Below are 22,029 nucleotides of genomic sequence, written 5' to 3'. Positions count from 1 at the left end.
TTATTTTCCAAACAAGACCTACAGATGGCTAACCAGTACACGAAAAGATGCTCAACATCACTAATTATCAGGGAAATCAAAACACCTTGAGTTATCACCTCACACCTGTTAGAATGGCCATTATTCTTGTCAAAAGACAAGGAAGAACAAGTGCTGGCAAGCTTGTGCAGAAATAGGAACCTCATTCACTGGTGGTGGGAATGTAAACTGGTGCATGTGGAAAACAGTATGGATAATCCTCAAAAAAAAAAAAAAAGAAAAGAAAAATTGAACCACCCTATGTCCATACAGTTCCACTTCTGGATATTTAGCCAATGAAAACAAAAACACTAACTCAAAAAGATAAATACACCCTCCTGGCACATGTTCATCGCAGCACTGTTTATAATAGCCAAGACATGGAAACAACCTAAGTATCCACTGACAGATTAAGGAAATCTTGCCATTTACAGTAACATAGATGGGCCTTGAGAGCATTATGCTAAGTGAAAAGAGTCTAAGACAAACATCTTATGATTTTACTTATATGTAGAATCTAAAAAAATAATAAACCAAGCTCATAGATTCAGAATGGTAGTTATCAGAGGCAGGAGGTGGGAGAATGGATAAATGAGTTGAAGGGGTACAAATTCATGGGGATGTCATGTATAGATAGCATGGTGACTCTAGTTAATAATCCTGTACTGCATATCTGAAAGTCACTAAAGAGTAGATCTTAAAAGTTCTCACCATAGGAAAAATGTTTGCACTTCTCCATCTCTGGCAATGAGATTTTCAGAAAGCAATTTTCCTTTTAAATTACACAAAATTTAAATGTAATGCTTGCAAAAGATGCTGTGATTGACTTACTTGGATCACTTTTGGACTAGAGCAGCCAAAAACCATGACAGAGGAGCTATATCTGCCCATACTAAGTTATTCAACAGTGAATCCTCTGCTCTTACCTGAAGAGCAAATGTCGTTGGAGGGCAAACAGGGGAAATTGGAGCTATTACAGAAACAAAAACTGTAATGGGATAGCAATGTCAAAACAATACACAAAACCAGAAGTATCTGTCCCACATATTCTATGATACAAGGTAGAATTTCAGTGAGATAAGTCTACTCTGAAATTTATATTGCTCTTAATAAGTGACCAAGCATATTCACGTATACAAAATAAATTAACAGCTTTATATGAGATCAACAAACCGAGCTGTAACTTAGAGGATCTTGGCTCTTCTTCAGGAAGTTCAGCAGAATAAACTTCTTTTGCAGTCTTGAATTTGGCCTGTCTCCCCATGTGAGACCCATGTCTTAAATTTCTGGTTAACATTTCAGCAATCACCTAGCACTAAAGAAATACTGTTCTTGTTTTATTTCATTTGATGAAACAAGAGGCCCAAACACATTCTCTTAGAATTACGTTTAAGACAGAGCTAGTGAGGCCACCCCAGGTTACAGAGCCAGATGTTTGCCATGGGCTCTGCTTTTTGAGAACGCTGGGGAAAGAGAACCAGAGGTTCACTACCTATCACAGCTGAGATGGCAGTTCTGACCCTAAGTAGGTTAGAGATAATAAACTGCCACACCTCATGCCCTACCCTAATTCCTTCAATAAAACAGCATCTGTTTTAAATACCAAAGGAAAGAATGAAAGACCTTGAACATACATCAGGGAAGCAAGAAGAGTAGAAATGCTTCCCTCCTTGTGTAGTGAAGGTATATCTTATTTGAAACTGTTTAAATTATAACAAGGGAAAAAAGTAATCATCCTCCCCCACTCCTTACTCAAGATGTAAAGTAAGGAGAGTGATGATAAAGGGTAAGAGGGCTGATTCAGGATATGACAAGATAGGCCAAAAAGAATAGGGAGACAGGAATCTGAAAACTGGAGGGTTTGGAGACCTCTGATCCCTTTTGTCACTTTTTCCAGCATTTCTTTAAAAATCTCAGAAAATGGGGCGCCTGGGTGGCGCAGTCGGTTAAGCGTCCGACTTCAGCCAGGTCACGATCTCGCGGTCCGTGAGTTCGAGCCCCGCGTCAGGCTCTGGGCTGATGGCTCAGAGCCTGGAGCCTGTTTCCGATTCTGTGTCTCCCTCTCTCTCTGCCCCTCCCCCGTTCATGCTCTGTCTCTCTCTGTCCCAAAAATAAAATAAAAAAAAAAAAAAAAAAAAAAAATCTCAGAAAATAACAAAACATTCCTTTTCAAGTGTGTTTTCTGGACTTAATACCCAATTCGGTTCTTTGCATTTCATATGTTTAACAATCTTAGGTGTATGCAGGCTGAGGGGGAAGTAGAGAGTCATACTTCTACTGAGTCATGTTTATGTATGTCATTAATGTAGTTTTATAGGTTAGTACATCTTACAGAAGGACAATTTTTTTCAAACCAAGAATTTTCTCAGATAAGGAACAGAAGCCCTAAAATAATGAAGGATGCTGAAACTACCACCTAAGTGGAGTCTAGGTCCACAGGAACTGTTGGCCTGCAGCATAACTGCGTTAAAAATTAGGACCAGAAAATACCACCTTTAAAGTGAACTTGCACAGAAGCAATTTTGTTTAGTATACATAAAGCAGGTTTCTTATTCCTAAGCAGCCTGTCAGTGCCAAGGACCCTTTTTCTGCCTCCTAAAGGTGACCTCTTAAGTAGGCGGCCATACATAGAACTGTGTTTACGGACACTTCCACAAGATAAAGCACCACAGCACAAAAGCATATTGTCCTAAATGCACCATATGGATCGAAATGCCTCTGTTTACGTATAAGTGGTGAAAATAAATCAGAATGGTATCTAGACAAAGCTACACTTTGATATATGAAGAATCTGCACAACTACATGTTTACAGTATGATGGAGCCTATGGTGCCAGATAAGAAAAATGCATTTTGTAGGTAGACCTAAATCTTTATACTGTTGTGATTTTTAACTGACCTGTCTCTTTTCATCATGGAGTAGCTTCATGATAATAAATACAGGGAACTACTGACAGTATAACTCATTCCTTAAAAATAGTTTGTTCCTAGTATCTAAGGCAGTTTACAAAAAAAAAAAAAAAAAGGCTTTACTTACCCCAGACAAGGACAATGTATCTCAGTGGAATGAAGTACAGGATGACTGTGAACACACAGAGGGCTACAATGGCCAGCCAGCTTAAGAATGGGACAGTCCAGTTGAAAGTACTGAATAAGAAATTAACACATCAGCAATCTGAGCACTTGATACTTTTTTCAAGCAAAGATTAAAATAAATGTGATTCTAACCCACACTCTGGACTAGGGATCTAGTAAGACTGCATTTCTCTCTGGAATAGAAGGCAATTGTAGTAGACTGTCAGAGGACACAGGTTAGTCACAATCTGCTGAGTTTCATGAAAGCAGGGCCCAGGTAAACAAGGCTTGCCACCAACCCCTCCAGATTGTCCCAGGTGACTTCAGGGCCTCAAGTTGCACTAGACTCCTAGGTGGTTAAAAAAAAATTTTTTTAAATAGGTTTTTCTGCTTTTAAAACTAGTAGCCAATCTTGTTTCCTCCAAAATTTCATAGAGGAGAATGCCCCTGGGCCTACCATTCTTTCTTCTGTCAACTCACACTGGATTCCCGACACTGGAAATAAAATGTCAGCAATTGTCTGTAGACTTAAATCTTACACTGTTGTGTAAATCCTCTTGAGTTTAGAATTCCTTCGAGAAATACTCACTTTTCACTTCAGCTATGTTTCAAATGTAACTAGAAGTCAGGAAGGGGGAACAGAGCAGTTAGATTTGTAAAAATTCACCTGCCATCCTTGCCCTTCCCAGAAATACAGAGATAATTAAGAAATAAAATCAGTAGTGACTCCTATTCTCCCTGTATTATTTCTGGCAAAGGAAAGCACATGGTAGATTTGTTGGAAAGACTGAAAATGGAGTGTAAGCTGGCAAAGTGGGTTACAGCAGGGCCTGCCTGATGGGTCTGCAGTGTTCCCATCCTGCTGCTGATTGATAATGTAGAGGGGTCAGGGAAGGCTGCAAGACTGAATGTTGACAGATAACATCAGAACAAAGGACAAAAACAGGATCGGTGAGGAAAAGTAGAAGAAGTTACAAAAAAGACAGTACGAGGAAGATGGGGAGGAATGTAGTGGGACAAAAAAGAAAATGACAGAGAAGTTTAAAAAGATGTAGAAAAGCAGGGAAATCGAACATGGAAATACTGCAATAGTTTAGGATTCTTTGTGTAGAAATTCTGTAGTGAATCTCATGGTTTTTAATGGAGAATGGCAAAATAATAACGGAACCATTGCATGGAGTCCACAATGTTGGGCATATAATTATGTCACCGTTTACAAGCATACAACTGCCTCAACAACCAGCCTCTGAGGAGGAACTAACACATACTGTTGAGTGACACTTTACTGCAGTTTAATGAAAAAAGCAAAAAAGATACCTATGTTCAGAGCCTAGATTCTGCCATTTGACTTTAGACAAATCAACCTTTCTGTGCCTCAACTTCCCCCTTTAAAAATGAGGACAGCTGTTACTGTGGTGGACTGATACTGATGGCAACACATTTATGTGAATCAAAGTGATATTTTTAGAGCTAATCAACTCTAGTAGTCTATTGCACTGACAAGGGCGCCAAAGACACTTCAGGAAAATATGAAATTATACATGATAGGGATAAATGTGAATGTTTTTAATTTTCTCTAATTTCCTGATAATGTATGTTATATGCACTTGGAGTGGGGTTTGTCCAGGGCAGTTTTTGCTCCTATAAAGGATGATTAAGAGATTTTCTTCCTATATTTCCCCTCGGCATAACACTGAGGTGTGAATCCTTAGCTTTGTGAGCATATACCTTGCCTTTTGTCTGTCTAGGGTCAAATGTTTCCTAAAAATGTTTTTTTTTTTTTTTTTTTTTTTTTTTCTAGTAAAAGAGGCACAATGAAATCAATCTGGTTGTCTTGTTTTCAGTAACTCTTGGGGTCTGGCTTTTCTCTTTGTTTCCTCCCCTGGCCAGAGTGAGCACCCTGTTTCACTGTCCCCTGGTAAAGGATCGTGCCTTCCTTTCTTCACTGAGACCTGTGCTTCCCTTGGTTCTGCCCACGTGTGAAGAGAACAGAAGGCTGAGGAGGGTCTGCTCGTTTTCCTGGGGCTCAGCTCAGAGCCATGCATCAGCACACCTCAGTGTGCAAGAGCACTGGCTCTTCAGTGAGAAAACCCTCCTTCTGGGCAGCCTCCTGAAGGGCTCCCTGTGTTCTCCTTTCTCCTTTTGGAAGGATAAATGGCAAGGAATCGCTACCAGTGTAGCTAATGTCAGAAAAAAAGACTGCCCTTTTCTAAATCCACAGTGCATCATGAAAACTAAATCTAGAATATGATCTTTCCCCAAAAAAGATGCAATTCAAGAAAGTTCTGGAATGATTATTTAGTAACAAGATGTAATTATAGAGGCTTTTCACTTTTTACTTAATGATTGCTTCTGAATCTGCCTTCTGAATAGATGCATTTTATCTCATGTGACCCCAGGGGACCTTCTCTTTTTTAATATTCAAAAAATTGTAAAGGAAAGATGGCTTCTATAAGACTCACTGGATCCTATGCCTGTTTCTGTACCTCAGCCTATACCTATACCTCTGTCTATACCTGTGGAAAGTTCCATAAAACTCAGTTTTTCCCAAGGCTGTTCCACAGCCAGGATCTGGTCATATCCTCCAACTGGCTCTGATGTTTTCCAACCAAGCATCTGAGGTCCCCAACCACCTAGAGTTACAAAGAAGCCTTTTCCTCTCAGGCATAAATTTGCCTGACCTCAGAGCTGACCCAGTGTCTTTATGGTATAAATGAAATACTTCCATCAGGTATCAACACATAGTGTACCTCAGAGAAAGGACAACACTCAAAAGGGAAATGCCCTATTTAATTTAGGACTTCACACTATGCTCCAGTGGAAAGGGTGTGCAGAACAAAGGAACATTCTTAGAAATGGAAATAACATGGAGAGGAAGAAGAAAAAAATGTGGGACTTGGTCTTCAGATGTCTGAGACTAAAGGCTGCTGTACATTTGGAGTAAAGGGGAAGCTATTCTAATATGATATAAAAAATGGAAACTCAGCACCTATGCATAAGTGGAAATGTATTAAAAAATTATACAAAATAAAATGCATTATTCCTTGAAACATGAAAAGCACTAGGTGAATGACTCACACCTTTAGTTTAAATAATTTACTCCTTTCAAATGTGTATGCCCAAGGATTCATATCTGTAGAACACTTCTGGTGAATAATAATATGAATAATAATGAATAGATACATGAAACTAGAAAATGTAGGTTTATCCAGATAACAGCACCCCTTGAATAGACTATTTAGCAATCATTATGTAGGCCAATTTTCACATACTTTAGTAGTATGGAACCTTAGTATATTTTTAACTGGTCATTAAGACTTATAAATCCACATCATTGGATTTATAGACAGTTGTTTTTAAAAGTTCATTAGTAAATAAAACTATTGCAAGTAAAACACAAGTAATGTAAAATTCACAAGAATATTCTTAATATAAGAAAATTATATTCTTAATTTTATATTAGCTTTCAATGAAGCTGTATTTATTTTTTTAATTAGGAAAGGTAATTCCTTTTTTAAGAATTATTAAAACTATTAGTTTATTTCATCTGTAATTATGATCTCAACTATTTAAATAGACAAGTTAAAAAATATTTTTGCAGAGTGCTCTATAAAATATGATTTTTTAAAAAATTTTAGAGTTACTCGATGACAATATGTCAACCTATAATAAAATGAAGATGTGTCTTGATTACCTGAAATTCTCATCTAGTTTGGTTTATTTTTTTCCTATCACGATTTCATATTCCATTTAAGAACAAAGTCTTTCACTGTGAAAATGTGCTAAAATTTAGGACGGTGTTATTTCTTCAAAGCTACAAGTAGGACTTCTTTCCAACCAATATGTTCTAAATTTCAGGAAGGAAATTGACAGAACTTTCAGAAAACCAAAGACTGGCAGAAACAAAGTAAATAATGATGAAACTGAGCAATAGATCAACCAGAAGGAGTATCCCCTGCCAAAAAGAATGTGGCATTTCACCCTCTGAGAAACAAATGGACACTCTGTCCCACAGAAGGTCAGGGCTCACATGTCAGCATCACTCACTTCTTTATCCTTTCGCCAAAGGAAGCCACTTCATCTAGGATGTTCTGGACACTGATACAAACCTCCTGGATGGCATAGATTTTATTTATAAATCCCTTTTTTTCACTGTCCTAAAATACAATTAAGAAAAAAGAGAGATTCTGTGTGAGTAACGGTACTCTTCAGTGCTTGAATTCTTGAATTGTCCCTCTCTTACATTTTTAAACGTAAATAAGCTTTATCTCTGTGTATATATAAATGGATGCTTGGAACCGATAAAATTATCAGGGTGTAAAGGGAGATGGAGGACGAGGGGCATCCAGCATCATGGACCTATGCCAACATAAAGGTAGTTGCAAAGCAAGAGACTCCAATTCTGTTGATTTTGCCCTGATGAACAGAAACATTTTAGCCAGAGTTGGGGGGGTGGGGGTGGGGAAGGATGTAAAGGTGTAGGAGAGAGGGCAGGTCTCAGAATAACCAAATCCGGAAGACCTGTGAGCAATGAAAACTGAAAGGGGAAAAAAAAAAAAAGACAAGGTCAATGGAAACTAATCAAGTAAACACTTCCTAAGTAGTAGTTTAGGAAAATCAGATGCAAAGTAAGCCTGGCCCATCTCTTAAGTATAACAGTCCATACCTGATGCAATAGCATATGCTATTTTCGGGTTCTAACTAAACATTTCCCCCCCTCTTTGTACTTCGTTCTTCATTTTAAAACTTGTCCTGGTTTTAAGCAGAGCTAGTGTGCTCCAGGGAATGGGTGGGTGGGATTGAGTGTAAAGCACCCAGAGAATGGTGTGAGCCTGGGGGAAATGTGCACATTTTGTAATTTTAGACCCAGAGGAAGAAATAGTGGTGGCCTTTCACGATTGAAATTTCTGCTTAGTAGCCTGGCATCACAGGCACTTGCCTAGGCTGTTTGGTGGAGACCATCCAACCCTGATTCCATGACTCCATTCCTCCATGCCAGCTTGAATATCTATGGAAATGTAGATCCAATTTCATTACTTTAACTTCTTTTGAACACTTCCACACTGTGCCAGAACACTTGAGACCTCATGTGGCAGTCAGTGCTTGCTGAAAGCAGCCAGAAAGCTAGAATAATAATGTCGTCATGTTGCACATTTACATACTGACTTTCACTTTAGAAAAGTCTCAAGCACTTTGCACTGTGAACATGGCTGGGCTGGCATCCTGCCACCTTAGAAACTGAGGGCAAGTGAATGACAGGTGTATCTGCAGCCCCCAAGAACAACAGGCTACAGTGGGACTGAGGATATGGAGGCCAGTTTTAAACATGATCTTTAGATAAAAGTTACTTAGAGCTGTCATTTTAAATTTAATTCCCATGGGAGATATTGTCTTCATTATTCATTTGGCTTATATCAAGATAGACTGTCCAGACAATAAGGTAGATGCGATGCATAAGGCTCAAAGTAGACAGAACAATTAAGTACTCTCAAGGTCCCCACTGTCTTCAAAAGCCACCCTTCACTTACCATTACAGACATGAACGCATCAATTTCTTGTCTTTTTTCCCTCCCCAGTAATAAAACAAAGTCCATTAATTTCACTTCTGCAATTGTACACTTTAGAAAAAAATGGATATCCAGTGGCTCCTTCTGTTCTTTCCTAATTACAAAGTTGGTCTGTTCTAATCATCTCTATGGCCTTCAGTGTTTTCTCTCTCAAACACCGGCTAAATTCATTTATCTCTATGAAATAAAGTGCTCTTACAAGTATTTTTCTGCACACAGAATAAATCAAGCTAGAATCGAAGAAGGCTGGTTGCACAATCAAAATTCATTGAGAATAATGTCCTACCAGTTTGAAATGATCATGTGAAAAAATACTTTTCACAATAGCAATAAAATCCACAATCACTTAAGCATAACATTAATAAGATATGTACAGAATCTACATAAAGAAAAGAGAGATACTGTGTTTCTGCACTGGAACAGTGATTATTAAAAGAATGTATTCTTTTCTTCTGTTGAACATACACGTTTAGTGCATTTTCAAGCAAATTCTAATGGGTTTGGAATGCAGTGAAATGGGGAGAATTTGATAAATTTGTTTGGAAAAATAAATTGAGTGCTATAGCCAAGAAATTTTTGCAAAAGAGAAACAATGAGAAGGCATTTATTGTACCAGATATTTAAGTAATTAAAATATGAAAGATGAACAGTGAAAGAGAGATTGTTTAATGATAAAGCACGGCATAAATCCACCATAAAGATGAAAGCAGTATGTTACTGGGTACTTGTGTCAACTATTTGTGGAAAATTATGTTAAATCCTACCTCAACAGACTCTCAAATCTACTTGAGATAGCCCAATTCTACTCAGATCTACCTCAAAAATCCACAAATACATTCTAGATTAATTAAAAAGCAAAACAACTAAAGGTGAATTATAAAAACAGAAGAAAATGTAGGTAAGTTATTTAGTGACCTTGGAACAGGAAATAACTTTTTAAACATACAAGCAGTAAAGGAAGTCACAACAATAATTGGTGGCAAAAGTTACATAAAATAAGAAACTTATTCTGTCAAAAATCCTCATAAGTTTAAAAGGCTAAATGGGAAAAAATTTGCAACAAATATGACACATCAATGGATGGGATTTCCAATATACTCAATATTGGAAATGTTGGTCTGAAAAGACCTTCATTGCAGTTTTTTTATTATAACAAAAAGAAAAGAAAAAACAGTGACATGTTTTGTGGAATTACTTATAGCACAAACAACTGAGATACTACTATGAAATTACAAAATATTAAAGAGAATATTTAATGGCAACAAAAATGCTTATGACCAAATAGATATGGGGGGAGAGGTAAATGTGAAATAAAGTATACTAACTTTTTTTGAAATGGGTGGGTTGGAAAAAAGATGAAGAGAATGTGTCAAAATATTACAGGTAATAGAAGTTACCTCCTATCATATTAATAATTCTTAGCAATTAATGCTTTACTTTTATTTCACTGATTTCCTCCAATATCATAATTGAAGGAACATGAGTAGAAGAAATAAAGGAATTGATACTCATTGAGCATGATTTTAGGTGGTTTCTCTATTTTTTCTTAATATATACTTTTTGTATTCTTATATCTGTTTTAAATTATTTTTAGAAAGAAGTAGAAGATAAATACACACATTAAGCATTATCATGTGTTTTTCAACATGGCTCATTCAATCTTCATAACGTCATCCTACAATGTAGCTTTTTCTTCCACTCTACTGAAGAAGAAAGGAAGGATTGAGAAAAGTGACAACTTGGATTAGGACTATGATAGGCCAACTCCAAAGTTTATTCTCTCCATAATATACCATGTTACCCTACCATCCTATCCAGGAAGGTTTCATTTCCTACCCAGAATTCCAGTGTAATAAAAAAGAACAAAAGACTTGAAAACATTTAGGAACTTATATTGTAGTCACCATGACCAGCAAGATAATAAAGTCAGGAAACTTGATTCAACAGTAGGAAGTGAAAGATGTGTTAGAAACCACCAGATGTGATGTCAATAATGCAGTGTGTAAATCTTAAATACTGGATCTTTGTTAGTAAGATGTGTCACTGAAAGCATGTACAAAGTCTTCTTAGTAGATACTTTAAAATTGATGTGCGGGTCTATGATTACTGGCTAAAGAGCTTTAAAAATCTGCTCACTCTTAATTTTCTGTTTTTTCTCTACTCCTACCCTACTACCCAACCCCTCATCCCCAAACACAAAAAAACAAAATAAGATGGCCTGTAATGTTGACAAAGTTTTGAAAAGCAAATGCTTTGGGATAAAATTTTTATTTTAAAATCTCTTTCATCAAGTCCTATATTCCTCCACTGTGGTCCCCAACCAATGAAGTAATTACTCTTTATATACAGTATATGACCCAAAACTGCAATGGGTAATGGAATTGCTCTGTGTTGCATTCCAATATTTCACACTTTTTTCACTAATGTTCAATACTTTATTAGTAGAGAATAAATTGGTACATTTCTTTTATTGTCGTTTTTGCTTTCCTTTATAAACCAGCTTGGATGAAAGAAATATCATAGGGTAGTTAATCATCCAAAGGCTTGGTAGTGACACTGGTTGGTTTTTTGTTTTTTTTTTTTTTAATGCATTATTAAGGTTTCTTTTGAAGATGTAAAAAAAAAAATTACCCATAAAAAAAAGCTATAACTATAAATCTGAGAACATGTGAGATTTATATCATACAACTTTTTCTAATGGCTCTATATAATTTTTAAAAATCTTATTATATTTTAAATAGTCCACACACCATAAATAACTGCAAACTTGAAATACAGTGATTCTTTCATATTCACCTATTTTATGATCACATATCACGACAGGAAGTTAACTAGATTTTTCTACAGAAGTATCTACTTCCTAGCTTTGAAATATTTAGGAATATCTAAAGACCTAAAGAATCAATAGGAGTACATTACATATTTAGAGAATCCTGTCCAGTGACTTTCAAACCAAAATGACAAGTGCCCCATTCATGGGTCCTATTGTGAATGGGAACAAGAACCCAAAGTCATAGGTGTTGGGGGATATGTATTGTGTGGCTGGACTCTCCATGTATCCAGCTGCATCCTGTCATAGTCACGAACGCTCTTTAGGGGCCCAGCCAAAGTAGTCATTGTCAGCCCTGTTGACGTGATGGAAAATGGATGTGTTGAACACCTGTACTATATTGGTCACAACAAGTATGTAGAATATGTTTGGTCAAAATACTTGTTATAAAATTAATACTATTTCAATTACTTTCTAGAGTGAAAGAATGTCTTAAGAGTGCAAAGGGGCAGCTATTAAATCTTATGCCAAGAGAAGCATAGAATGGAACTGACCCAGCCAGCAATCTGGGACGTATGATCACCTTACCTATTATTTCCTGGATGAAGCATTCAGATATACCACCCCAAAGAGCTCATCTTGATTATAATTTTGCTTTTCCTTTAAAGTCTTGCTATGTAACCTCTGGTAAAGGGTGAGTGATAAGATTGATATTTGCTATGAGACAGAATTGTTATAGTTTACAGCTTTTCTGTGAGCAAATAGAGTCTCACATAGCACAGGGTGTACAACTGTGTTTGGAATACATCTTGTGTTTCATGTGATTTATTTTTTATGCTAAAGATGGTTTGGGTTCCCAACTTGCTTGGTTCATTCAGTAAAATGCCCTGCAAAACTCCTCTCAGAGCTACACTTCTAACTTAAGGAAAATATATTAGAAATGAGATATAGATTGAATAAAGACACACAAGGTGATGAAATATTTTCTCTCTGCCAATATTCCTTCTTTTTCAGATAGAGAAAACTATGTTTCAGCCCCAAATCAAGAATACTGAAATTCTCACAGCAGCTTGGCAAGTCAGAGACCCTTTCCTACTGAGTTGTATCTCCGTGTGTTACTCAGTTTTTATTATATCAAATCTTACCCAGGTTACTTAATGCCTTGGCTCTTTAACTCATATTAACCTTAATAATAAGAACCCTCCATTGAGACATTAAAGGATTCTGAGATAATGTTTAAGGTTAAGAGGACAGATGTATACCAGTTAAGACAGTATATTTTTCTCTTAAAAAATAAAAGTTCTCTAAAACATTTACATTTCAGAGTTCTAAAGAGGACTAAATTAAATAAGACATGTAGAGCTCTTAGCATAATGCCTGTACAAATAAACTGTCTATAATTATTATTGATAGTAGTAGTAATAATAAAGTTATGGACACGGTTTCTTATTAAAAGAATTTAAATTATCTGTTTTTGCTTATAGTAAAAACAAAATTTTGAAATAATAGACAGAATTCCCTAAAATATGCAACCTTTTTATGCATTAGTTTTGCCCCAGATGACTTAGTGTTAACTTGTCAAATTCCATTTTTGAAAATGATGGTAGATCTTTATAATGTTACACAGAGACCATCTTCCACCACCACCACCCCCCCCCCACTTCCGCTGCCCTGCACATGTTTTTTTTTGCAGAATGAACATTTACCTGGTCTTCATTTTTTGCCTCTTCTCTTGCAAGGTAGCCCTATGCTTTTCAGTACTTGCTTTCTACAATGCAATTTTTAATTGCATTTAGTTGTGCCTTGCCCTGTTAGTTTAATGTTACACATTTTGCCTGTAACTTTACAATTGATTGTAAAGTAACAGAAATTTAGAGAGAAATGGCTCCTGGGCTAGGCAATGTAAACAACAGGCATTTTTTAAATGGCAGCTAAGATTCCTAAGAATTATGATGAAAGCCAACAAGGAAGGGAAAACAATAGGAGAAAAGAAAGAGAGGTGGAGAAAAAAAGAAAAAGAAGAAGAAGAAGGAGAGAGAAGGAGAATGAGGGCAAGAGAAAGTAGAGGAGGGACTCAGAGATACTCTAAGGCCTTGAAGGAGGATGGAGCATGGGGATCATAAGTATGGGGTTGAACATGAAGAAAGGAAGAGAAACATCTTTGATCATAAATACAAAAGACATAAAACCAAAGTACAAGCAAAACTTGTTGCCTGTGTTAACTCTCAATTAAGCAAAAATAGTTATTGTAGAAGTCTGCACATAAATGTTTAATTTTCATTAAATGTAAACATAAACCTTACAGAAAGCACCCAGGGATGCACGTATATAAGGGTAGTCAAGAAGGAGAGTTCCCCCAAATTCCTTGCAACTCAAACCCCTCATCCATAGGCCCTAAGGGACTTGCAAATCTCCCTCTTCCTAATGATTTAAGAAAATTCCTTATAACTGTCCTGCTAGTGCTTGAAAGCTCTTAAAAGATTAGGACTATATATCAATATCAAAACCTTTGACTTAATCTCCTTGCCAGCAGGCAGGAAGTGTACTTTCTAGAGAGCAGCTTTATAGATTATGCCATCTCAGCCTTTCGTCCCATGGGAAACTGCTCTCAGATGGACTCCCAAGTGAAAGGGCCAGTAGGCCTGGCTCCAGGCTAACCTTTATAGAAAGCACATCAGAAGCTGTGAGGTTCCTGTTCCCAAATAACCAGGAAAATAAGTGGCAAAGGATACTTTCACCCAGAACAGTACAATACACGTTTTGAGATAAGAATTTGTAGGCCTCACAGAATTTTCTGTAAAGTCAAAACAGATTGTGGAAAAGTTTTGAAAATGGGAGGGCACACGCAGGATTATAGTGGCCTAGGACAAGTCACTTCATGTCCTTAGACCTCATTTGAAAACCAAAACCAAACCAAAACAAATGAAAAACCCACACAAAATATTTAAATAAAATGTGTCCTCAAATCCCTTCTGGTTCCAAACTAGCCATATTACAGAGACAGTAAGAGCTGTGGTTTAGTTTTCTGCCCCTCAGAGTTCTTTGAGAGCTAATGTGAGGACCTGGCTGGTGGTGGAGTTTATCCTGCTCTTTGTATGGGTTTAGTGGTTGGAGCTTAAGTGACAATAGCGAACAGAAGCACCTAGCTTGTTTCTAAATCCAAATAGCAAATGCCACTCTAGCTTTTCTTTACCTTAACTTGTAATGAAAAAGTTGGGTGTATGTGTGTTTTAAAAAGTCTCTTTTGAGGCACCTGGGTGGCTCAGTTGGTTGAGTGTCTGACTATTGATTTTAGCTCAGGTCATGATCCCAAGGTCGTGAGATTGGGCCCTGCATGGGGCTCTGCACTGATTGTGGAACCTGCTTAAGATTCTCTCTCTCTCTCTCTCTCTCTCTCTCTCTTCCTCTGCCTCTATTCCTTGCTTGCGCTCTTTCTCTCTCAAATTAATAATACTCTCTTTTGAAATTATATCTTTTATTTTCAAAATGTGTGTTTAAATAAGATTGGAATTCAAATGCAGAGCTGAGAGGGCAACTGAGAATTTAGAGAAGGCTGTGACCTCCTTATTCTACTCGACCACAATCTGATTTAGAAGATCAGACTTCTGACTCACTGGCTCCATTGCTAAGCCTGGTCAAATCCTGCCTTCAGTATTTCCTTAGCTACGTGGTTTTCAGGAATTTACTTACCTTCATCCATAAAGTGGGGGTAGCGATGGAACCCACTTTCATGATGGTTACAGAATTGAATGAGCCTAATCCGTTTAAAGCATTCACCAGTAATGTCTGGCACATAGGAAGTGCTCAATACCTGTTAGCCGTTAATATTATTAACAATTTGATGAACTTGACAAAGAAAATACAATAAAACTTTCAAATGCTAATTGTATTAAATCTTTGTAAAGATGACAGAGTTTTCTCCCCTCTTATTTACATATCTAATATAACCATAGATTATCTTAAATATATCATCCCGTAAGGTCCTTACAACAGTCACACTAGGAAGATAGGTATTACTATTCTCATTCCCTACACGAGAAAACTAAAGACCAGTCACTTGACGTCCTACCTCAAACTTCTATCCCAGTCTATGCTCCCTCTTCGTTGGTGCCTATAGCCGTATCTGTTCTCATGTGAGATACGGGATTTGAAAAATTAGCAGGGAGTTCATCGGTTTATAGTATTTCCCACCCACTGAAAGTTGTGCATCCTCCGTAGGCCAAAGCTAGTCATACTCAAGCAGGGCGCACACCTTTTTGTCGTGTGATTTTTATCTGTCAGTGTTGATGCAGGCAAAATTTCCCATTAGAATTGGTGATTGGTTCTTCAGCAAGCCTCATGGCTCAATCAGAGCCAGAATGTATTATTTAATCTTAAATAGTGCAAGCTTTGTTGCTAATCTACCTACTAGCACAGTTTTTAGTAACAACTTAAAAATTCTTTTTATTATATATACAAAAAAGCATATACATAAAGGTGTGGAAGCCACAAAGAATTTTTTCTTGAATAGATTTGTTATAAAAATAATCATTTACCATTATGTAGGACTTTAAGGTTTATAAAACATTTTAAATTTATCTTCCCACTTGGATGGCAGGGGCAAGCGAATCTTCCATTTCACAGATAAGCAAACTGAGGCTTGGAGACGACCTCATCACTGGTTAAAAAGAGTTCCTAGGATTTTAACCCATGTCTCCTGACTGAAATTGGGCTCCTTTCAGGTCACTGTCAGAAAGCCATCAAGTCACATGTGGTATTTCTTCACTGCACTGTTTTAGGTATTTAAACTTGGCTCTTCCCAAAAACGAATCTTGAGTTATAATCAAATTGTGTGAGAAAAGAATTATATTAGTATTATAAAAACAATGCTCTTTGTGACATCTCTAAAACCAAGTAAGGATTATTTTGTGAAATCCGGAGGCTATCTTTCTTTACAAATATTTTACAAGACAAACTTGTACCTTTCTAAAAAACCACATCTGTTGTAAATTACCCCCTTGCAGAAAGAGCGAGAATCGCCATCCTTTCTTTCCCATCTGAGCTTAAAAGAGATTTGTTGACATACTCGAAGGCCAGCATAGACAAAACAGCACAGGAAAGAGGAGGCGGTCACCAGGACCAGGGCTCGGCTTTGCTTAAACTAATTCCACATGCCCCATGAACCATTAGCTGTTTTTTATTTCCTGCTCTAAAGATCTGTAGTGAAAATAATCTGGGGTAGGGAAAAGCTGCACTTATTATTTTTTTTCCCTCAACAAGATGCTGTGTTAGCAAATAGAACATATGAGCCACCTTCAGCAAACCAAGGTCTTTAATAATCCATTTTTCAAACACTACTGGTATTTCCTTTCCAAACAAAGATGGACTGTGACTGGAATCAATTTCATTATTTGTATGGTACAATTGCCAAGTTTCTGTAAATAATAGCCATTTAAATACTGGATAATATTTTTTATATGAATCCAACAACAGTTTTATTGCTATTTAATTTCCATGATTTGTTTGTTTGCTCTAAGTTTTCAGTGTTCTGAGAGCATGATGTTTGGGGATAGCTGTCTTAAGAACGGCTCCGGAAAAAAGCAATGTTAGAGTCATACTGGTACTTGAATCAACCAAACAAGGGACATTAAAATTAGGAAAAAATGATTTGCTCTACCATTTTGGGCTTTTCTCCCTCAGTTTCCCTATAAACTGCACAGTATGACATCACCCCTTGGTGTTGTTTCAGACCTTGGCATAATATAGGAAATCAAGGATAATATTGAGAACTCACTGGTCCCCATTAAGATGATAATGGAGCTCTTCAATGAAATTTGACAAAACAGAGGTGATGGTACAAATAAAGGCCTGGTGAATTTGAAGGGAACTGGGCCATCTTTCTCTATTGATGCCATATGTAGCACATACCTGAATAAAACTTCATGCTCTATGGGATGCTGCTGATATATGGGGTGGGCCTATCCCCTAACCCCCTTCCTTACTGCAGACTAAATCACTAAAACAGACTCATTCTGAGGTCAACCTGGAAGAAAACACCAGAGGCCCACTGTACTGAGCTGATGGCAGTATTTTTATTTACTTAGTTGTGTGGATCGTGATCTGTCTTGCGATTCACGTAGGAGGAGGGGAGAGCAGTGGGAAGGGCAAGAAAAACTTGGGAACTGATTTGAAAAAGCATCTCCAATTCTTTCACTGGGGATGGCCACTGGGTGAAGAGGATAAAGTAAGTGCTTCAGAAACAGTGTATATATCTGCGTTTAAAGCTGCTCCATTTAAAATAAAAGTACCATGGGCATGAATTGAAACAATGATGTACTTTCCTGAGCTGGTCCTACTCAGACAGATGGCAGGCTTGAATCCTGTTGTACATTTTACAGCCTTGTGATTTTAAATAAGTTAACCTCTCAGATCCTTAGTTTCCCCAACAGTAAAATGGAGATAATGTCTCTACCTGATAGAGCTGATGTGGGAACAGAATGAAATCATGTATATAAGGCAACTGGCACATTAGTGGATATTAAATAAAGGTGCTTTCTCGTCCCTCCTAACGGTCTTTCTTGCCAATGGGTAACATTTTCCTTTCTGGCCTAGTTTTCTCTCTTTCTCTTATTTTCCTTCCTTTTTCATGGATTTTGTATTTAGAAGTCTGATTATCATTCATTCACATCATCTCCCCATTGGAGCAGTGTTCACCTTAGCCCAAGCTCAGTCCATTCTTTTTATTCATTTATTCAATAAATATTTTCTGAATCTCACCTGCATATCAGACACTATTCTAGGCTCTGGCGATAGCACCAAACAAAGATAGAAATGAAGACAAAATAGCAGAAAATGACAAGTGCCATGAAGAGACTCAAAACAGATGCATGTCCTAGAGAGTTGGGGAGTGACCCAGCAGGTTGGGACGGGTGCAGGAGGGTGAACCCTGTAGCTGAGAACTGGTTTGGTCAGGAAAATAGACACTACTGTAGGTATTTCACACAAAGGAATTTAACACAGTGAAATGGCTACACTGGTGTTGGAAGAACTGAGAATCAAATAGAGTGGAAGACATTAGCGATGCAGGAAGGCACCACCAGAGGAGGCGATGTAACTGCTAGACCACATACACCAACTGTGGCAGGAAATGGAGCCATGGACAGGGCTGCTGGGCAGCATTTGTGATTATGGCAGAGAGGCTCTCTCTGTCTGTTGGGGAGAATGAGGCACCCAGTCCCCACTGGAAAGTGCCCCAAGAAGCAGAGGTGGGGTTGGGAGATGAGGAAAGGCGAGAACAAAGGGGAGGAGAAAGGAAAGAGATGGAGTGGAAGAAATTGTCCAGTTTTTTTTTTTTTCCTTCTTCCTTCCTTCTACCATCTCCCATTGGGCAAATCCCCCAAAAGCCACTGTCAGGGAGCTGGGAAATGTGGCTTGCAAGAGAAAGGTGAGTGAGGATCAACCTGGAAGCAAAAAGGCAAAACCTAGAACGAGGTCTGAATGCCAAGAAGGAGCCTAACCAGGAGATCTAGGGAGCTAGGACCAGTAAAGCAAACGCTCTAAGGGAGAAACAAATTAACTTGCTTGAGAAAACAAAAGATGCCTAGACTACGGTAGCCAGGTGAAGGCGAGAGTGGCATAGGAAGATGTCAGAGGAGCAGTGCCAGAGGGCCTTGTAAACCAGAATAAGGAGTGAAGATGTTGGCACACTTGGTTGGCTCAGTTGGTTAAGCATCAGACTCTTGATCTCAGCTCAGGTCATGATCTCACAGTTTGTGAGATCAAGCCCCATATCGGGCTCTGCACTGACAGCATGGAGCCTGCTTGGGATTCTTTCCCTCTACCTCTTTCCTGCTTGTGCTCTCTCTTCTCTCTCAAAATAAATAAATAAACCTAAAAAAAAAGAGTGGGGATTTTATTATAAGTGTGATGGGAAGCCTGTGGAGTATGTCAACCAGGGAATTAATATGATCTAACTGACATTTTTAAAAGACCACTTAGGGAAAATGTATTGTAGAAGGAAAAACAAGAGGTTATTGTGGTAATCTACAAAAGGTGATAGCTTAGACCACACTGGACATCCTCAGGATGTTTTGTAAGGAAAACGACCACAGACAAGTTAATCAACTGTATCTGGGAGGTGAGAAAAACAGAAATCAAGAACTGCTTACATTTTTGCCATGAGCACTGGGGTAAATGAATGCTGGTTTCACTGAGCTACGGAAGAGTAGAGAAAGAACAAACACGGGAAAAGTGTAGATGAAGAGCTACATTAGGGCCATGAAAGAGTAGTAGTTGCCTACAGGACATCCACCTATGTTATCCATAGGTGGATGGATATATGAGTCAGGGCTGGAGAGAGAGACATGAGAACCCTTGGCATTTAGAAGGTCCTTAAAGTCATATGAATAGAAGGAGTCACCCAGGGAAAGAATATAGACAAAGGGGGGCCAGAACAGAGCCCCAAGGCACAACAAAACTCAGTAGCTGAACAGATGAGAACGAGCCAGCTAAGAATACTGAAAAAGACTGAAGTAGAAGAAAAATTAGAAAGAGGCATCACAGAAGTCACAACAAAAGTGTTTCAAGGAGGAAGAGGATTTGACAGGTGGAGTTCACTGACCAGAACATCTTCAGTTCAGTGGTGGGGATAGAAGCTTTGCATATATTGAGCAGAGAATGGGAGTGAAAATTGGACAAACCAAATGAAGACCCCCACCTCACAAAGCATTGCTTGTGAAGGATGGCAAAAAAAAAAAAAAAAATGGGAGAAGGGGTGGAGAGCATAGACATGTGATCAAGAGAAGGTATTGTTTATTTAAAGACGGAAAATACAGGTTGACTACTCAAAAAACAACCAGCGTTTTAACAAGATCCCCAGGCACATGCATGTTGAAGTTCGAGGAGGGCTACACTCTGGTGTATTTTCTTGCTTTTGGAATGATCTAGTAAAGAAAAGAAAGGGAGGGGGTGAAAGGGGCAACAAGTACAGGAGCCATGTGTTTGGGAAGAGGTGGGACAGAGTTTGAGCTGTGGAGGGGAGAAGCAGGGATACCTCCTCCCCTGTGACGAGAGGGAGTGCAGGAGAGTGGTGCAGATGAATTAGGTCTGAGATTTGGCAGAAGAAAGATGTGAGAATGTGCAAGTTCCCACTGCCTTCTATTTCCTCAATGACGCAGGAGGCAAATCATCAGTGAGCCTACTCCTGAGAGTGAACAGGAACAGAGGCTGGGAGAGCCAGTAGCAGGTGTGGGGAACGGTCTTTTCACTGGGAAATGCGTCGCTCAAGTTCTCAGGTCTGTTCACAGGCCTGCTAGGGTGATTTATAGGAGCTCTGCACTGTCCTACTTGCTATTGATTTTGCATTTCATTCTCTTTCACTGCCTTAATAAAATTAAGACTTTTCCCAGCTTGCCTAGCCAGTCTTTTATTTAGCCTCTTTTTATAAAGCTTAAAAGGATGCCATATAACTTACTGTTAAAACGTCTTAACCAGAATTGTGTTTAACAGCCATGACTTGCTCCCCAAAGGAAAAAAGACCCTACTTTTGGACAAAGACAGACTCTCCTGGCCCTGCCACAGCAGACCTGGGGATCCAGCCTGTGCCTGTGTCAATATCTGACACCTAAGAACGAGGTGATATTTTGGTTTCGTTCTCACCAATTCCTGCTTCTTATTCTAGGCTCTTGTGATTTCTAAGGAGCCAAAGACAGTTCTTGGGTAAGTAACTGTATAAACAATCTAGAACTTAGCCAGGCCACAGGTGATTTAGGTTTGTTTCATTATGCTGGAATGGTAGCAGGAAACCTGTCTCTAAAATAGGTGAACAGTCCCATCACATTTCTATTGTGTTTGCTGTTGGCATGAGGGATCTTTGTTGACCTCTAGATACATTAGCATCCAATTGCTCGTAGTAAAGAACTGAATACTATCATCCCACCACAAGCTTCTCAAGTTTTTTTTGGTTTGGTTTTTTTTAAAGTTTGCTTATTTATTTTGAGAGAAAGAGAGAGAGAGTAAGAGTGGATAGGGGAGGGTCAGAGAGAGAGGGAGAGAGAATCCCAAGCAGGCTCTGTGCTCTCAGCACAGAGCCCAACACGGGGCTTGATCTCAAAAACCGTGAGATCATGACCTGAGCCAAGATCAAGAGTCAGACACTTAACTGAATGAGCCACCCAAGCACCCGAGGTACTCAAGCTTTAGTAAAGTGTTTATCTTTGTCCTGGCTCTTTAACCAAACATCCTCCAAGTCAAAATTCTGAGTGAGCCTCTAATCCCAGTCTTGTTTGTGCCAGAGACTCCAGCATCCACTGAGGAGGAGGAATTCTTTGCAATGTAAGCTGGAAAGAATTGGTGACAGGGATGGCCCTACACACAGATGGTGACCCAGAGGCAAATTTCAAAGCCATACCTTGTAGGAGGAGGAGCTCACTGGGCATCTCACCAAAGTGCTCCTGCCAGCTGCCTTTAAGGAGCCCTCCTCTCATCCTGTGACATCCATTCTTCCCTGCTAACCCCCATTCCCAAGTGTTTCAAAGGGGAATTAGAAATAGATGTTCATCACCGTGTAGGAACCTCTGTAATAGTCAGAAATGCTGAGTTCTGGACTGTGGTTAATATTAGC

The 22,029-nt window shown here is 38.5% G+C and overlaps 1 protein-coding gene across 13 annotated transcripts in view; it reads right to left on the bottom strand.

Annotated features, from left to right (window-relative positions):
* Window positions 1-22,029, bottom strand: part of MCTP1 (multiple C2 and transmembrane domain containing 1) — a 542,541-nt gene that overhangs the window by 8,783 nt on the left and 511,729 nt on the right. For 11 of the 13 annotated variants that reach the window (XM_086717754.1, XM_086717763.1, XM_086717822.1 and 8 more), the window contains 2 exons: window positions 7,140-7,249; window positions 3,055-3,164 (listed from right to left, as the gene is read on the bottom strand). The exons of 1 other annotated variant lie outside the window; for it this stretch is intronic. In XM_086717754.1, the coding sequence (XP_086573880.1) occupies window positions 3,055-3,164; window positions 7,140-7,249 (220 nt within the window). The remainder of the gene's footprint in view (window positions 1-3,054; window positions 3,165-7,139; window positions 7,250-22,029) is intronic. One more of the 13 variants, XR_015254973.1, reaches the window with a different exon arrangement.

Source organism: Puma concolor, chromosome A1, assembly GCF_028749965.1.
Source record: "Puma concolor isolate L17-30 chromosome A1, mPumCon1.1.hap2, whole genome shotgun sequence".
NCBI classification, from domain to species: Eukaryota; Metazoa; Chordata; class Mammalia; order Carnivora; family Felidae; genus Puma; species Puma concolor.
Note: the sequence above shows the minus strand (reverse complement) of the source record. Positions and strands in the feature narration are given on the sequence as shown.